This window comes from Dama dama, chromosome 18 (assembly GCF_033118175.1).
Source record: "Dama dama isolate Ldn47 chromosome 18, ASM3311817v1, whole genome shotgun sequence".
NCBI lineage: Eukaryota > Metazoa > Chordata > Mammalia > Artiodactyla > Cervidae > Dama > Dama dama.
The window spans coordinates 111,486,576-111,501,938 of NC_083698.1; the positions used below are offsets into that span (position 1 = coordinate 111,486,576).

The window sequence follows — 15,363 nt, forward strand, 5'->3', positions numbered from 1 at the left end:
ATAGGCCCGAGGAAGAATGGGTCATGTGTCTTGAACAGTCAGTCACTTGTTTGGTAAGATGTGTATTCTAGACTTTTCTTGGAGGAGAAGCCGCTGTATGGTAAAATTTTAAGAACTTTGAAATACTTTAGTGGGAAGAACTGATAACTTCTAGAGACATGATTTTTTAATCATTCTTAAATACGTGACCTCTTCATTTGGGCGAAGTGGACTGCAGTTCATTAGAGGACAGAAATCAGTCTTAATGAATCAAAATGTCTGCACATTCATTTATAGATGTTTTTATGGATATAGTGTTTCCGAGTGAGATGAGTGGTTAAATCAAAAATAGTTCATCTGTAATTAGGAATCAGGATTTGCTCCCCCACCTTCTCCAGCAGAGAAGGAATCTGCTTCCTCCAGTGACCTGGGTACTTTCCCTGTCCTCACGTCAAGCAGCTGGCTAGACCGTGAGCCAGGTCCTCTGCACAGGGAAGTCGCCCCGCACTCTGAAGGAGGTCCTTCTCCGCTGCCCGTCCTGGGAAACTGGAGACGCCTTGTCGGCCTAGCACCTTGCTTGTTTCTCCAAAGGCCAGTTAATTTTGCCTTTGAGCAGTTTCCCCAAACCTGCCTAGTCTCAGAAAGGTAGAATGTTGAGAGCAAGAGCACTTGCGTCAGTGGGCTGTGGTATCGCCCTACAGAGAGATCGGTGTACCTGCCGCTGGGGTCCTTTTCCTTTCTCCAGGAAGCCAAGCCCTTGGGCGGTGCCTTCCATCTTAACGGGTTTTGTTTCAGTTCAGCCGATGTAGACCTCTTACTGGAATTAGGAAGCGTTTTAGGTTTAAGTTGCTGCTTACACGTTTTGCATGCTTGCCGTTATGTAAGGATAGTTTATTGCAGAGACTAGGTGAACACTGCACATGTGAATTGTTCTCACCTTGTATCATACTGCAGCAGTTTAATTAGGGGATTGACCCAGGAGCCTGGAGAAGAACATTATTTCTATTCTCTTCTCCTTTAAACAGTAGTCTCAAAGACAAAATAGAGCCTTAAATGCATTGGCGTTGAGAAACTTTGTGTAGCATGCAGATCATTTATTGTCCAGATTCTGAGTGAGCTTTCTAAAGATCACAGGCTAGACCCAGTATTGTTGCAGTTAATAGGAACCTGTTCCGTGAGGTCTGTGGGCTGCAGATCAGCAGCGTTGTGACAGTAAAGTAGGCCTTATCAGCAGGAGAATTCATAAGAGGCTGCCCTGGGACCCCAACCACTGTCCTTCCGTGTGTCCCGACAATGTTATCTGTCCTCTCAGCGCGGAGTATCACATGTCTGTCATGAGTACAGAAATTAATTTAATGTCACCTGAAGACATGCAATTAATCTTTTAGAGGTTTTCATAATACCTATACAGAAAGAGTTGCCAGTTTGGCGGATTTGGATTTTGGGGTTTAGAAGAAGATAAGGAAAATTAATTTTTCATCAGGGTTAATACAAGCTAGCAGGGCCACAAAGGCTGAGAAAAATGGTTGGGGAATTTGTCAAGTGTTGTCACTCTAGAATAATGCTGCTTAACGTCTGATAGGTGTAATCAAGAGTCGAGATTTCTATAGAGAGGGATTAATCAATTTGCTCACCAGTGAATGCAAGTCAGTGATATCACTTCTTCATGGGATTTAAGAATGAAAATAAGATTTGATCTGTCAAACTGCGGGGCACCCTGACAGTATCAGTCGGCATTTTTATCTATACATTTAAGCCATTTGTTATAAGTATATTTGTCCTGCTAATGTTGGTGGCTACAGACCTCATTTTTGGATAACGATGAAGCTGATAAAAAGTATTTCTTTAGCTTACTTAATTCAGGAAGTGCCTCTTATGTTTAAGAAAAACTACTCTCAAAAGGCACTTTTTACAGTATTCATTAAAAGATAAATCATTTGTGGGGAAAAACCAACAAAATATTTCCAGTTTGGTCTAAGATGGGCCAAACTTCTTTTCTCCTCATCTGTTCTGGAGGAAGTAAAAGAAATTTAAGGTCATGTCTAAACACACTACTGTGTAAGGAATTTCAAAGGGAACCGTGCTGCCATAGAGAAATTTGTTTGCAAGGTGGATTTCCTTTCTTTGAGTGGATGGAATCTGCCATCCACAGATGACTGCTGATTTCCTTACATTAAGACAGGATGTTTCTAAAAGTTCTTGTTTGAATTGACAGTATTTTTAAGTTTACATAACTGAGTACTAACAATTTTGGGATGTCTTTTCAGTGCTGTTAACTATTATGTGTAAGTTGTAGAAGACATAAATAAATGGGTGGGTTCCATTTGAGTTAGTTCTGAACTTTCATCTTTTTTCTTCTGTGTCTGTGTGTGAGAATAGGTGTAAAAATATGTTTCTGGCCACAGCCTAGAAATTAGTAGGTTGACTGTTTCCTAGTGTTAACTGGAGTAACTCTGGGATTTAGAATTTCCCCGAGAATAGCTTTTCCTAGTGCTGTTTTGAAAGAAAATAATTGTTCTCGCAATTGGAAGAAAAGCAGCACGGTCTTTCTTACAAAATAAAAAAACTTGTTACTTATTTAAGGCTTGAGTCCTCAGCTTGATTTTCAGGAAAAAGTCAAAGCAGTGTATTACAGTAACCCTTCATTTACTTAACATGATGTGACTGAGTGATGGTCAGTTCCTTTGTTTCCAGCCCTGCTAAAAATCGTTAGGTTGGATGTTAAGAGTAAGCTCCTGTCTACGAGGCCATGTGAAGTCCATGCTTTAGACCCCCCAGGATGGGAAGTCCTGGAAGCAGCACTCCGTGTGTGACCAGTGAGAACAGTGATGTTTACCTTGAGGGAGATGGAGGGAAACAGACCCGGTGTACTTCTTGTCAGCTGGGAGACATTCCAGAACAGCTCTGTCACCCTGTCTGGGTAGGGCATGGTGAATGATACCAAGAGTCTGGTGATTAAGAACCTGGAGTGCCTTGGACATCGCTGTTTTGAAGTTTGTTCCCTCGTTGTAGCTATAGGGGCGTAAACGCTGTCCTATTGTGAACCTGAGTGACTCGAGCCTGCTTGGGCCTCCCCCACTTGTGTGAGTAGATGGGAGCAGTGTTTCCTAACAGTTGGGCTTTTGTCATAATCCCTGCCTGCCCCTGTATCATGCTCCTCGTTGACTCATGAAGTCCTGTGCCTGCTCTGTGCGGGTCCTCTTCAGTCTCTCTTCCGTCCTGAGGCTGCTTGGTGGCTGGTGCCCGTGAGGGGCTTCGCTGCCCGCGTGGGGCTCCCCTTCTCGCGAGCGTTGCAGGACTGTGAGTGCCGATTAACGCTGAAGAAAAGGAGCACAGTTCCAAGGCCTGGGCAGCCTTAGGACTGGAGGCGCTCCCCACGAGGGCGGAGTCGAGGTGCTCGCCGCCCTGCGAGATGCAGGCACCGCCCTGTGAGATGCAGGCACTGCGATGAGGCCCGTGAGGAGGAAGGCGCACCCGAGGTACGGCCTAGACCCGCAGGAGTGCAGCTCTCAGACTCGGCTCCTGTGTCCTTTTAGGCGATCTCAGAGGGTCCTGAACGGAGAGGCGTTTGTGATACTCGTTACCTGTGTTTCTGAGCTTTAGATAGAAAACAAGCCTACTTTAAACTCTTTCTTGAAAGGGACAATAAAAATTTAGAACTTGGTTTTTCAGGGTTTTTATGTGACCTAATATTGTCAGGCGTGAATTATCATCAGTCTCTTACTCAAAATAGCAGTAAAGAGAATTTTTATTACTTGCAATGTTTATTGACTAAATGTTTATGTTCTCAATTCCTAGTTTAAAAATCATTGGGTCACTACAATATTATATATTTATCACCCAAACACATATACAGTGTATACCTTAAAACATACACACCCTACTTTTGGTACAAGCTCTTGGTTTTAAATAAAAGTAACTTTTGGGTTGCTAAAGATACATTCTGTGACAGTACTCCTCATTGTCCATCATATGTATGGACATCACTCCTTTTAGGCCACTTGTACTAGCTAATGATCGGTTTCTGCAGCGTGGCAGAATGTTTCCTGGTGCACACACCTCACTGCACTAAGGGACGGGTGGCCTGCCCTGGTATCCTGACGGTACAGGCTTTTTTCATAGAGCATTCAGAACCACTTCGTGTTTAGATGCGGGTGTGCTGTTTATTGTTTCTATTCAGTAAATATCTCAGTGCCATCTACACGCACTGGAAATTTTGGCTTGGTGAACAAAAAACAGATTCAGCAAAGTGCAAATCACTGGTTTCTCTAGACGCTCACAGAATGGCACATGCTTTAGTTGTCCACAGACTTCAGCCTCCTCTCTTGAGCTTCCAGGGAATCTGTAAATGGAGGACATTCCCATAGAGGTGACCATTCAGAGCCAGTTCATTTATCCACATTTGTGAGAAAGGTAGAAGTTGGAGGAGAATCAGTCAGTAGACTATTAGGGAGCTGAGCTGTGTGGAGAATTTAGTGACCCAGTGCCTCCTGTGTGTGTGACACAGCCTCTGGTGGGAGCTGGGGGCTAGTGTGATGTGTCCGCCCCTGTAAAAAAAAAAGATGTTTTAAAAAACAGCAAAACTTAACCCTTGCAGAGTGGATTTATGAACCGTGTACTAACATAATTTTAATCTGATTTTAGGTAAATTAATAAGTAATGGATTACTGGCTCTTAACAATTAGGAATATGTGTGTATATCCTAAAAATTTTCAGCTTTTTAGTATAGGAAAATTTCAAGCGTATACAGAACTGGAGAGACTTCACACAGCTTTTCCAGACTTCTCATTAACTTTATGTGGATTGTGGTCCCACAGAAAGGCCTGGCCCGCCTTTCGTAGGGCTTCCATTTATCCTTTGAGGGTGCTTCTCCATCAGGCTGGAGTAACTCCCCACAGGATTGCATTTTAGGCAGTTCCTGCTGACAGAATGCAGGGGCATCCTCCCCTTCAGCAGTCCTTAGCCCTGGCTGGATGTCCCTGGAAGGAGTCTTAAGATATGTTCCTGTGTGGGCTCCAGCTCAGGACAGTCTGACTGAGTGGCTCTGGGCTAAAGCCCAGGAACAGTAACATCTGAAAGCTGCCCAGGTGACCGACGTGCAGGTCGAGACCCTTGACTAGTCTCAGGCCAGGGGTGGTGTGAGCTCTCGGTTTTGGCAGATGTCCTTTTCAGGTTGACAAAAGACCCTTCTGTCCCCAGTTCATCGAGAGTTTTCATTGTGAATGCCTTTCCTGTATCAGTGCAGATGGTCATACGGTCTTTTCCTCCACTGATGTGGTCTGTAAATTGGTTTTTGAGTGTTAAACCAACCCTGCATTCCTGGGATAAATCTTACTTGGCTGTGATGTATGATCCTTTTCTGTTGCTGAATTTAGCTTGCTGACGTTTTAGTGAGGATTTTTTTCATATATATACATACATATTTATTTGTTTATTTATGAGAGATATTCTTCTGTGGCTTTTGTTTCTTTCCTGTCTTTGACTTTTGTATCCCAGAAAAACAGGCTTCAAAAATGAGTTGAAAGTTGTTCCTCCCCTTCTGCCTTCTGAACGAGACTGTGTAGAATTGGTAGTCTGTCTGTCTTAAATATTTGATAGAATTCACCAGAGAATCAATTTGGGCCCGGGTTTTTCTTTGTGGAAGGTTTTTAATGACTGATTCGGTGTCTTCTTAGATTTCCAGATTTTCTCTTTCTTCTTCAATCAGTTTTGGTATCTTGCGTCTTGCCTGGAAAATGCCATGGACAGAGGAGCCTGGCAGACTGCAGTTCATGGGGTCTCAATGAGCTGGACGTGACTTAGCACACAGCACATCTTTTATGGAATTTGTCCATTTCATCTAAGTTCCCTGATTTTGTTGATATAAAGTTGTTCAAAATATTCTTTTACATTTTGAAGTGCCATTTTTGATAATCCCTCTTTTATTCCTGATTTTGGCAATTTGTGTCTTTCTTCTCTTTTCCTTAGTTAAAGGATTATCAGTTTTATTGGTCTCAGGAACCCAACTTTTGGAGTGATTGACTTTTCCCGGTTATTTCTCTGTTTACTATGTCCTTGTTTTTCTCTGTGATCTTATTTCCTTCTGTTCAATTTTGGGATTGGTTTCCTAGTTTCTTGTGGTAACAGGTCAAGTTACTGACTTTAGGTCTCTTTTCCTTCCTGATGTCACTGCTTTAGTTGCAGCCCCTTGATTCTGATGTGCTGTATTTTTACTTTCATTCGGAATGCCTTCTGTTCAGGGTCTTCTCCTTTCCATCTCCGAGCCCGGTTTCTGGGCCGGCGGCCGTGGCACCCCCAGCTCCGTGGCCGGCCTCGGCCCTGTGGTCCCCGCTCCGCGGTGCTCAGCTCTTCTCCCTGCTTCCCCCGTGGTTCCCTGTCTGCCGCGGGGGGCTTGTGTAGGCCTCCAGTGACTCTGATCTCTAGAATTTCCTCACACCGTTTTGTGGATTCCCAGCTGGTCTGTTTTTTGTCCCGAGCAGGACTGAGCCGGAGGCCAGCATGCGAGTGGGGACTTGTGACTCAGAGGGGAGGGATGACTGAGTGCTGTCAGCCTGTGGGTGCTGCGGGGAGCCCCACGGTTGAGGGCTGTCTGTGCAGGGAGGACGGGCTGGGGTGCGCCCAGGGGCGGTCAGGAAGATGATCCACTTCCATGAGGTTTGAAGGGGAGTTAAAAGTTTAAAGCAACTGCTGATGTATACTGTTTAGATTTTCACAAGGATGCTCCCGACGATGGAAAAGGCATGTCAAGTATGAACTATTTTTAAAGTTAAGCAGTATTTCATTGAACTAAAGAGGACCTACTTTAATAATTACAGACCTCTTGAGTGGATCCAGTAATTAAAGGTCTTAGATTTAAATTTGATAAAGACTCTTTAACCCTAACACCTGTCAGGTGAGAATGTCCTTTCCTTAGGCCCTCATGAGATGGCAGGTGGGTGGTCTCGCCCCTTGGTTGAGCACTAATCGAGGTGGACACCGATGCTGGGGAGGGAGGCTTGCATGTGCAGACACTGACCAGCGTGCTGCCTTGTCTGTTTCAGCAGGGAGGAGAGAGCGACGGCTTTTTTCACCCGGAGGGCCAGCCTCAGCGGCTCCCTCAGGCCCAAGAAGTGAGGCAGCAGCCCACCCGCAAGGTGACGCTGACCAAGGGGGCCCTCCAGCAGCCCCAGCACCCTGCGGTAGGGGCCCACATGCACGCAGCCGGCCCCCCAGGCATCAAGAGCATCCAGGGGATCCACCCAGCCAAGAAGGTGCGGCCCAGCCCCGTCCCTGGGAGCGCTCTGGTGGGGGTGCCTGACGAGGCTTGGTCAAGGAGCAGGGCTGCCCCCGTCCCTGGGTTTGAAAGCTGACGTGCTCACAGGTGCGCTTCCCTCCCTTGACTTCACGGTGCGATTCAGGGAGCTTACCAGGAGCCCAGAGTGTGGTTGTCTCTGCAGCTCAGAGCGCACTCTGGGTGCGGCTCTGCATGGCCGCCTGCCCTCCCAGCTGCTCCTCCGGTGTTTCCTCCTCAGCGCCTCGTTCACAGATGGGAAGCCTTCGGGGTGAAGTTCCCTGCCCGAGAAAGTGCCTCTGGCCGCGGTTCTCTCTGCACCGAGGCATGCCTTGTCCGAACTCCGTGAGATGAGAGCCGTGGCCGCCTTTCCAGGAGAGGAGCGTGCGCCACGCCCCGTCATGTCCCGTGGTGGTGCAACTTCTAGTGAGGAGTGTCTTCATAGCCCTCCCCAGGCCCCCGCTCTCTGCCCGACAGCCGCACACGTGAACAGAGGAGGGCAGACGCCTGCTCTGAGTTCTCCTCGAAGCGCTTGACCCTGCCAGTCCCTCCTCTGCCGGTCTTGCTGCTGACAGTAAGGAGTAGTGTTAGTGTGAAGACCAGCCTAGGTCTTTGAAAGGTTTAAATCCCTTCGTGTGTATTATCTCATAAATACCGTATGGTGCAGGAGCAAGCAGAACTGTCTGTCTGTGCTGCAAGAGACACCCACACGGTCATACTCATCATACCTTTGGGGCAAAGCTCTAAAGAATGTTCCAAAAAGAAAGAAAAAAGAATGTTTCAGTCTGAGTTTCCTTAAGTTGGGTGTTATCCCTGGAACATGATGAGAAAGACCTGAGGAAAGGCGCCCCCCCACCCCCCACTGTAGCTGTACGCACAGATAGTGCACTTGGGGGTCTTTAGTCACTGTAGTTGGGGTTTTGGTTTTGCTTTGAAAGCCCTGCCAAGGAGTGTTGGGTGGGGTGGGCGGGTGGGGACCCTTGCTGCAGAATCTGCCTTTCAGGACGGATACTGCCGTGGCCGGCAGTGATGGGGAGCTGGCCGGGGGCAGTGCCACACAAGTTCACTGATGCTGCACCCCCCCACCCGCCCCCCCCGCCCCCCGCCGGCCGGGAGCACAGCCAGCCTTTGTGTCAGCTGAGCGCGTTTCTGGAGCCTGTGACGCTGCTGCTTTGTGTCCAGGGTGCCCGTGTGAGCAGGCCGATGGTGGCGCACAAGGTGCCCAGCTGGCCCCGTGCTTGATGCCCAGGCTGACCAGGACTGCCCTGCTCCCTCTCCCCCTCTCCACGCGAGCGTGCTGGGTGCTACGGTCCTGTCTGGACATTCAAGCCTTTTCTGACAGTGGATAAAAGCTACAGAGAGCCGTGTAGCTCGTGCTGTATTTTAGTGGACTCTGACTGACTCGCTCACTCTGTGTTTTGTAGCTGTGAGAAGACCCAGAGCATAACACCTGAACGGTTCCTTCTGTCGTTGCCAGGTCCTCATGCACGGGAGAGGCCGGGGCCTGGCGGGAGTGATGGGCCGGGGACGCCTGATGCCCAACAAGCAGAACCTGCGGGTGGTGGAGTGCAAGCCTCAGCCCTGCGTCGTGTCTGTGGAGGGGCTCTCCTCGTCCACCACTGACGCCCAGCTGAAGAGCCTGCTGACGTCGGTGGGGCCCATCCAGGTGCGCCACCCTGCGCGTTTAGTCTGTGCCCTCCATCTTTCGCTCCCAAGACTCGGTGGTTCTTTAAAATCCCTGAGGAGAAAGCTGAATGTTTTCTCATGTGCACACTTGGTACCAGAACTTTTTCCCTGAGCGTTAGAGTGTTTGGAGTTTTTCAGGTGCTCAGAAACTTCATGAACTATTTATTCCAGCTGAACAAATTATCTTTTGAAATCCTCAAATTATCCTTGAGTTCTTGAGGAGCGGCTTCTTGGTCATCAGACACGATAAACTTGTGTCCACGGAGAGCTGTTCTTGGACAGTCCATCATAGAATGGGTTAATCCGCAGGAACACAGCTGGCGTCAGAGAGCTTACGATGCTTTTAAAAATATAGGTCTCCTGAGTGGAGATTCTCCAACAAATGGTAGTTGAAAACCGGGGATCAGATCACAGTTCAGTAGTGAGCCTGGGACCCCGTGGGACCCCAGGGTGGAATGGGGTGGGTGGCGAGTCCAGGCTGTGCCCTGGGCCGCTGCTCCTGGCTGGCTCCCGGCCCGTGTCGGGGCGGGAGTTGGTGGCGCTGTTGCTCTCCACGTGTGACCTCTGGCCGTCTGGGCTGTGCTCCTGCCCCACGGTCGTGATGGTTCTCCTGTGCGTCCTTGAGTGCGAGTCTGTGCTCAGGATCAGGGCGTGATGGCAGAGCCGTTGCTGCTCACAGCACTGCGCGACTCACCTGCAGAAGTTAGCTCGGCCACGTTGCCGAAGCACTTCCCCTTGATTCCGTCCATCTTAAAGTTGAATTTTGAGTTCTGCATTTTGGGGGCCATCTTTCCATTTGCCTTTTATTTATTTATTTTTTCTCCTTCTCCTGTTCTGGAAAGGATGATTAGCGAATCATTGTGTTAAAGTTTAATGGAGGGCACTTTATTAAAGTGGAGCTTCTTTTTATTAGAGAAGAAGGCAGGAAGATAAGAATGGTTACATCAGGTGCCCTTAGAATGCCACTGGAAGGAGCCCCCGAGGGTGGCCCAGCAGGGCCTGTGGGCCGTCCCAAGGGTCCCAAGGAGCCAGCACCCCTCTCTCCTTGCCAGTCTTAGTCCCGAGGGATGGTGTTGAGGGGCGTTCACAAGTCTGTAAGCACTGTGTTCACAGAGTGCTAATGTGACATTTTGCCAGCATTAGATAGCTGAAGACTGATATTGGTGCGTTTAAATTGTGAGAAGATGCTTATAACAGGACTCGGATGTGGCTCAAGGGGGGTGGTGAGGAGATCCAGGCCTCCTGGCTGCGGGAGAGGCAGATGTCAAGCCTCTGGTGGGTTGGGCCGTGGCGCTGCCTGGCACCGGCGTGCCCTGAGAGCATGCGGCAGTGCCTCTCACCCAGAAGGCCCTGCCTGGTGCCTGCTAGCAGTGGTGTGGGACTAACCAGAGAGAAGAGCCTGTCTGCCCCTCCACCACACCGGGGCTCCTGCTCTTAGGGACGGGACGGGCAGACCGGGGCGGCTGGCTGCTTGGGCGGGGTGGGGGGCGTGCGGTGGTTGGGGCCTCTGTGGGCAGGTGAGCCTCGTCAGCTGCCGGGCCCTCCAGGACGCAGCGGGGCGGTGGGCGTTGGGCTTTGAGAAGGATTCCGTCTCGGTCCTAAGTTTGCCATTTCTTGGGGTGTGGCTTCCCAGCCGAGGACTTCCCCCAGGACCTGCACAGTAATACATGTATTGTCTCTGCCTCTGCCTCTGCCCCTGGAGTTATGGCGGAGGTGGGGGAAAGAAACACGGGGCCTCCAGGCGCCGCAGAGGGACAGCGTGTGCTCTCGGAAGGGGCCTGTCGTCCCAGCGCGAGGTCTCTGGGGTCGCTTCAGGCTGTCAGCGCTACTGTTCCAGGGTGCAGGTACTGGGGAAGTCCTTGTTCTGGGGCTATCTTGGGTTACCCGGTGAGGAGGAGCCCCTTGGAGCCATCGTGTGAGGTGGGATTGTGTTGCAGCGTCTCAGCTCTTGTGAGGAGCCCTCCTGCCTGCCGTGTCTGGTTTTGACGGACCAGGAGTATCTGGGGTGACCTGGAGGAAGTCAGGATCTCAGTGGAAGCAGTTCAATCATTCTGAAGTTGAGGATGTTTGGGGAAGAAAACACGTAGTTAAATGTTGCTGTTCACCCACTCAGTCGTGTCCAGCTCTTTGCGGCCCCATGGACCGCAGCACGTCAGGCCTCCCTGTCTATCACCAACTCCCGGAGCTTGCTCAGACTCATGTCCATTGAGTGAGTGATGCCATCCAACCATGTCATCCTCTGTCGTACCCTTCTCTTCCTGCCTTCAATCTTTCCTAGCATCAGGGTCTTTTCTAGTGAGTCAGTTCTTCATATGAGGTGGCCAGAGTTTTGGAGCTTCAGCCTCAGCATCACTCCTTCGAGTGACTATTCAGGAGAAGTGTAGACGTTCCCCACACTGATGTTTTGAGCTTTAAAGAAAACCCGCGTGGCCACATGATCTGAAACTTTGATGGGAAAATTGTTAACCGGAGGCTCCCACACACAGTTCTGAAAACACTATTGTAAATAATTCTCCCAAAAAAGAGGATTCCAGGCAGAGCGCGTGGTAACCTGAAGGCTGTGATCTGTGGGGCAAGTTTGTACAAGATGGAGATGAGAGCAGAAGGGGAGCCTGTGTGTCCCAGCTGTGTCAGAGCAGAAGGAACAGCGCTTATGCTTTGGGTGGGAGGAAGCCCGGACATTGGAACTGAGGAAACGACACAGACTTGGCACCGAGACCACATCTCGTGTGCGTGTGAAGAGGAAGCAGCATGTGGCTGAGCTATGTGAGACCAGAGTCGCTGTTCCAAACGCCCATCGCCAGCGAGAGGGCCAGGCGACCCATGCAGAATGAAGAGGCTGGTGTCCCTGTGCTCCAGCCCAGCTGCGGGCACAGGGAGGAGAGTTGGGACGGGGGCAGGCCCGCTGCCCCGGCACGCTCCAGGGGGCCCACAGCTGCCTGTGAGGCCCGGCCTGCCCAAGGACCATTGTCAGTATAAATCTGGTGATTTATACCTGGGGCCCTGTTTGAGCAGTTTTGTGTGTGTCTAAAACACCAAATATCAGCGTCAGTTTTGGCTTCAGGTCAGTTCCTGAAGGTGCTGGGAACTGTTGGCCAGAGTAGGGAGAGTAGTTTAAGTGATTTTCAGGATGGCAGGTTCACTTCAGAGTCCCCCCAACATTGTCATTTATTCATACGCACAGACGCGAACTCAGGCTCTTCCTAGAAAGAGGAGGAGCTTTCCCTAAACAGGGAAAAGAGGCCCAGAACAGCATGGACAGTTTTCTGGCCTTAAACTCTCTGCTGTCCCTGCAGTGCTTGTGGCAGTTCAGTCCGGGGGTCACTGAATATACACGCAGGAAGCCGCCACGAGAAGGGCATCATGGCTTGTGTTCCGCTGTTTACAGCAGCACAGGTGTTCTCGGGACTTGTCTGCAGCTGTCTCTGTGAAATAAAAGTAAACCTGGGTGGGCTGCGCAAGTTAGCCTGTCTCCATGGGCCAGGCAGGTATTTGTCGGGCAGTTGGGTAGGGTCAGAGAGTATAGAATGGAGACAGATTTTAGCTCTCAGTTCGTTCTGGGTGAATTAAAGTGCTTACTTATTTGGAAATGGGCTGCTGATTTGCAGGACGTATTTTCAGAGTGGAAACTGGTGGTCATAATACATGCCTTTTAGTTTATAGTACACGGTATCTTTTTCTCTCTTCCCAGTAGAGGGATCACTAATATTTGTCATTTTGGTAGGTCAGAAGTGGTTAAATATTGACAGTTTTGGCAGTTTATTAATCTTTTATCTGAAAATAGCCTCTGTATTTTGGGGAAAAAGTGCAGAAATGTCAGTAAGGGCAACAGAAAACAGATTTTAAGATGGTGTTCTTACTGCTTGTGTTGACTGTTGAGAAGCAGCTCACTCCTGTGATTTAAGAATTTCATTGAAAGTTTAGCTCTTTTGATTGATATTTTCTCAGTCAAATTGAGCTTTAAACCAGGTAGATACAGAGAAACAAATCTTCTTAGCTCAGATACCATTTTATATGATAAGTGATAAACAGGAAGCATCATACTTCATTCCACATTGTGAAGTCACCCAGAGGAAATACAGTCTCAACATGCTTTTTCTCAGAAGAGGAGCATGGTGTTTTCAAAATCCAGATTCCATCTCTGAATCGGAGAATGCGGATAATTATTTGTGCCATCATAACAAATTGAAGTTTTCCTTGTCTGTTGCAAATTGAGTGATTTTTGTAGTTTTCGGTAGAATAAGTCTAGGTAAGCTGTGGTTCTTGTGCTGAGAACTGCCGTGGTGCTGGCAGCAGTTGGCACGAAGCTGTGCCCGTGTGCCCGGTGCCCTTGAGCACTGCAGCCGCGTGGCGTGAGTCAGGAGGCGGGCCTGACGGGGCATCTGCTGCGATGCGGGGCTGTCCTCATGACCGGAGGACAGCTCCTACCGCACTCCCCTCGGGGCTCCATGGGGCTCCACGGGTCCCGGGACAGCACGGTGCTTCCTCTTGCCTCTTCTCTTCGGGGGCAGCTCTGGAGTGTCAGCAGCTGGAGGTGCTTGGAGGAGAAGACAGAGTGGGTGTGTGCTGAAAGCTGGGCTGGCAGGTCTCTGTCGAGTAATTCAAGTGGGGTTTCAGAGGCCGGGAAGGCCGTGTGCTCCCAGTGTGTCCCAGAGACATTAGTTGATGGCACTGGTTAAAGACCAGGCTGTTGAGCTTTGCTTGTCCAGCTTTACTTGGAGAAGGAAATGGCTGCCCACTCCAGCATTCCTGCCTGGAGAATCCCATGGACAGAGGAGTCTGGCGGGCTGCAGTCCACAGGGTCCCGAAGATCGGACGCGACTGAGCGACTTCACTTTGTCCAGTGAACTTAGTGATCAGTGAAATTTTCAAGAAAATTCTTCTGCTCCTGGGTTTTGTATCTGACAGAAGAGGTAAATCTGGTATTTGCTCAGCTGGCGTCAGGAGACCAGGTAGAAGAGCCTGCTGGTGGCCGCCCTGCCTCCCGGGGTCCTGGTCCTGGTGCTGGTCAGGGTCGCCTGGTGGCGTGCCGGGTGAGCTGACCGCCCCTCCGCGGGGCTGGTGTGAACCTTGGTGCTGCGTCAGCTGAACACTGGAGAGTTTATTTCTGGGTAAGCACCGAAGAGCAACTTTTTGGAAAAAGTGTTTCCTTGGTGCTCTCCTCATCCTGCTTACTCGTGGAAGTTCTGTGCTTATGAGAATGGAGAGTGCCACAGCATATCTTTTTGAATGTATTTCAGAGAATTGATGTTTTGGCTAGGTACTTCTGTTGGAAGTCTTTGAACAAGTGCTTTAAAATGAAACCACCACACGTGTAAACCCTTGTAGAGGGTGGTGTGTTACTGTTGGTTGTTTCTGGCTGCTGTACTTCGCGGGACAGTAGCCCAGACACGGCAGACGGTTCTCGGCCACCGCGTCCTGTGCGGCTTCCTCGGGTCGGGTCCTCCCGGGAGCAAGGTCTCCGCCGCCCCCTCCTCACCGGACACTTTGCTCACTGCCCCAGACACACGTGGCAAGTCACCAAAATGCTTGAGAAGGATCAGACTCCAGAGAGTGGGCTGGCTGAGAAATCTGAGTCCTCCTTCGGCACGTCCCTCCCAAATTCTAGAGTGCTCTGTCCGCAGGCCCCCGGGGAGCACAGAGCTGCCCTCATCCTTGGGGCAGGCGTGAGGACCAACTGTCCGTTCACGGTCCTGGCACTGGTCTCCTCGATAGACGGATCCGTCCGCTCCACACATGCCTCTGGTCTTCACTCTGGAGAGTAGCCTCGGAAATGGTGTTTCACATCCTAAGATTCAGTTTAAGGTGCCGCTTCATGCCCCCCGACATTGTAAAGTGCAGAGTGAGCAGACGGGGCCGAGGGCTGCCCCGGTCCCAGCCCCCCGGCTGGCAGTCCTGCTCTGTGTGAGGACCTGGGTCTGCCCCAGTGGTCCTCGGGGGAGCGCTGCCCCTCCGCCCCGGGCCCCTGGCTGGCTGCGTCTCCTGTGTGAGCGGGGCCCGGGGAACGTCGCCTGATGAGAAGGGAGTCTCCAAGGACTGCCCCAGGTCTGCGTGAGCAGGTGGAGGGAAGCGGGGGCAGCTGACGGGCGAATGAAGGAAGGTCTTCACACCAGGCCTGGAGGGTGCTGAGTGCTGCTTAGGGCAGGCATGGGGCCATCTGGACAGGGAGCTCGGATTAGCTAGTTTGTTTCAGGGACCTGCGGTCTGCCTGGACTGGAACCTCGTATTAACCCCAGTGGACCAGCATGTACGTTGGTGCACAGCTTGGCTCTGACGCGCTTCTGTCCTCTTCCTTCAGAGCTTGCAGATGCTCCCCCAGCAGCGGAAAGCCATAGCGAAGTTCAAGGAGCCAGCACACGCGTTGGCGTTCCAGCAGAAGTTCCACAGGTAGCTTGGAGTCCCTGGGGCCAGAGCGGGGTGGGCCGGCT

At 50.5% G+C, this 15,363-nt stretch overlaps 1 protein-coding gene across 10 annotated transcripts in view; it reads left to right on the forward strand.

The window, feature by feature from the left end:
* RBM33 (RNA binding motif protein 33) overlaps window positions 1-15,363 on the forward strand; it is a 109,008-nt gene that overhangs the window by 87,568 nt on the left and 6,077 nt on the right. For 5 of the 10 annotated variants that reach the window (XM_061166203.1, XM_061166201.1, XM_061166211.1 and 2 more), the window contains 3 exons: window positions 7,020-7,229; window positions 8,727-8,915; window positions 15,234-15,322. In XM_061166203.1, the coding sequence (XP_061022186.1) occupies window positions 7,020-7,229; window positions 8,727-8,915; window positions 15,234-15,322 (488 nt within the window). The remainder of the gene's footprint in view (window positions 1-7,019; window positions 7,230-8,726; window positions 8,916-15,233; window positions 15,323-15,363) is intronic. The other 5 variants (XM_061166204.1, XM_061166202.1, XM_061166207.1 and 2 more) reach the window with 3 other exon arrangements.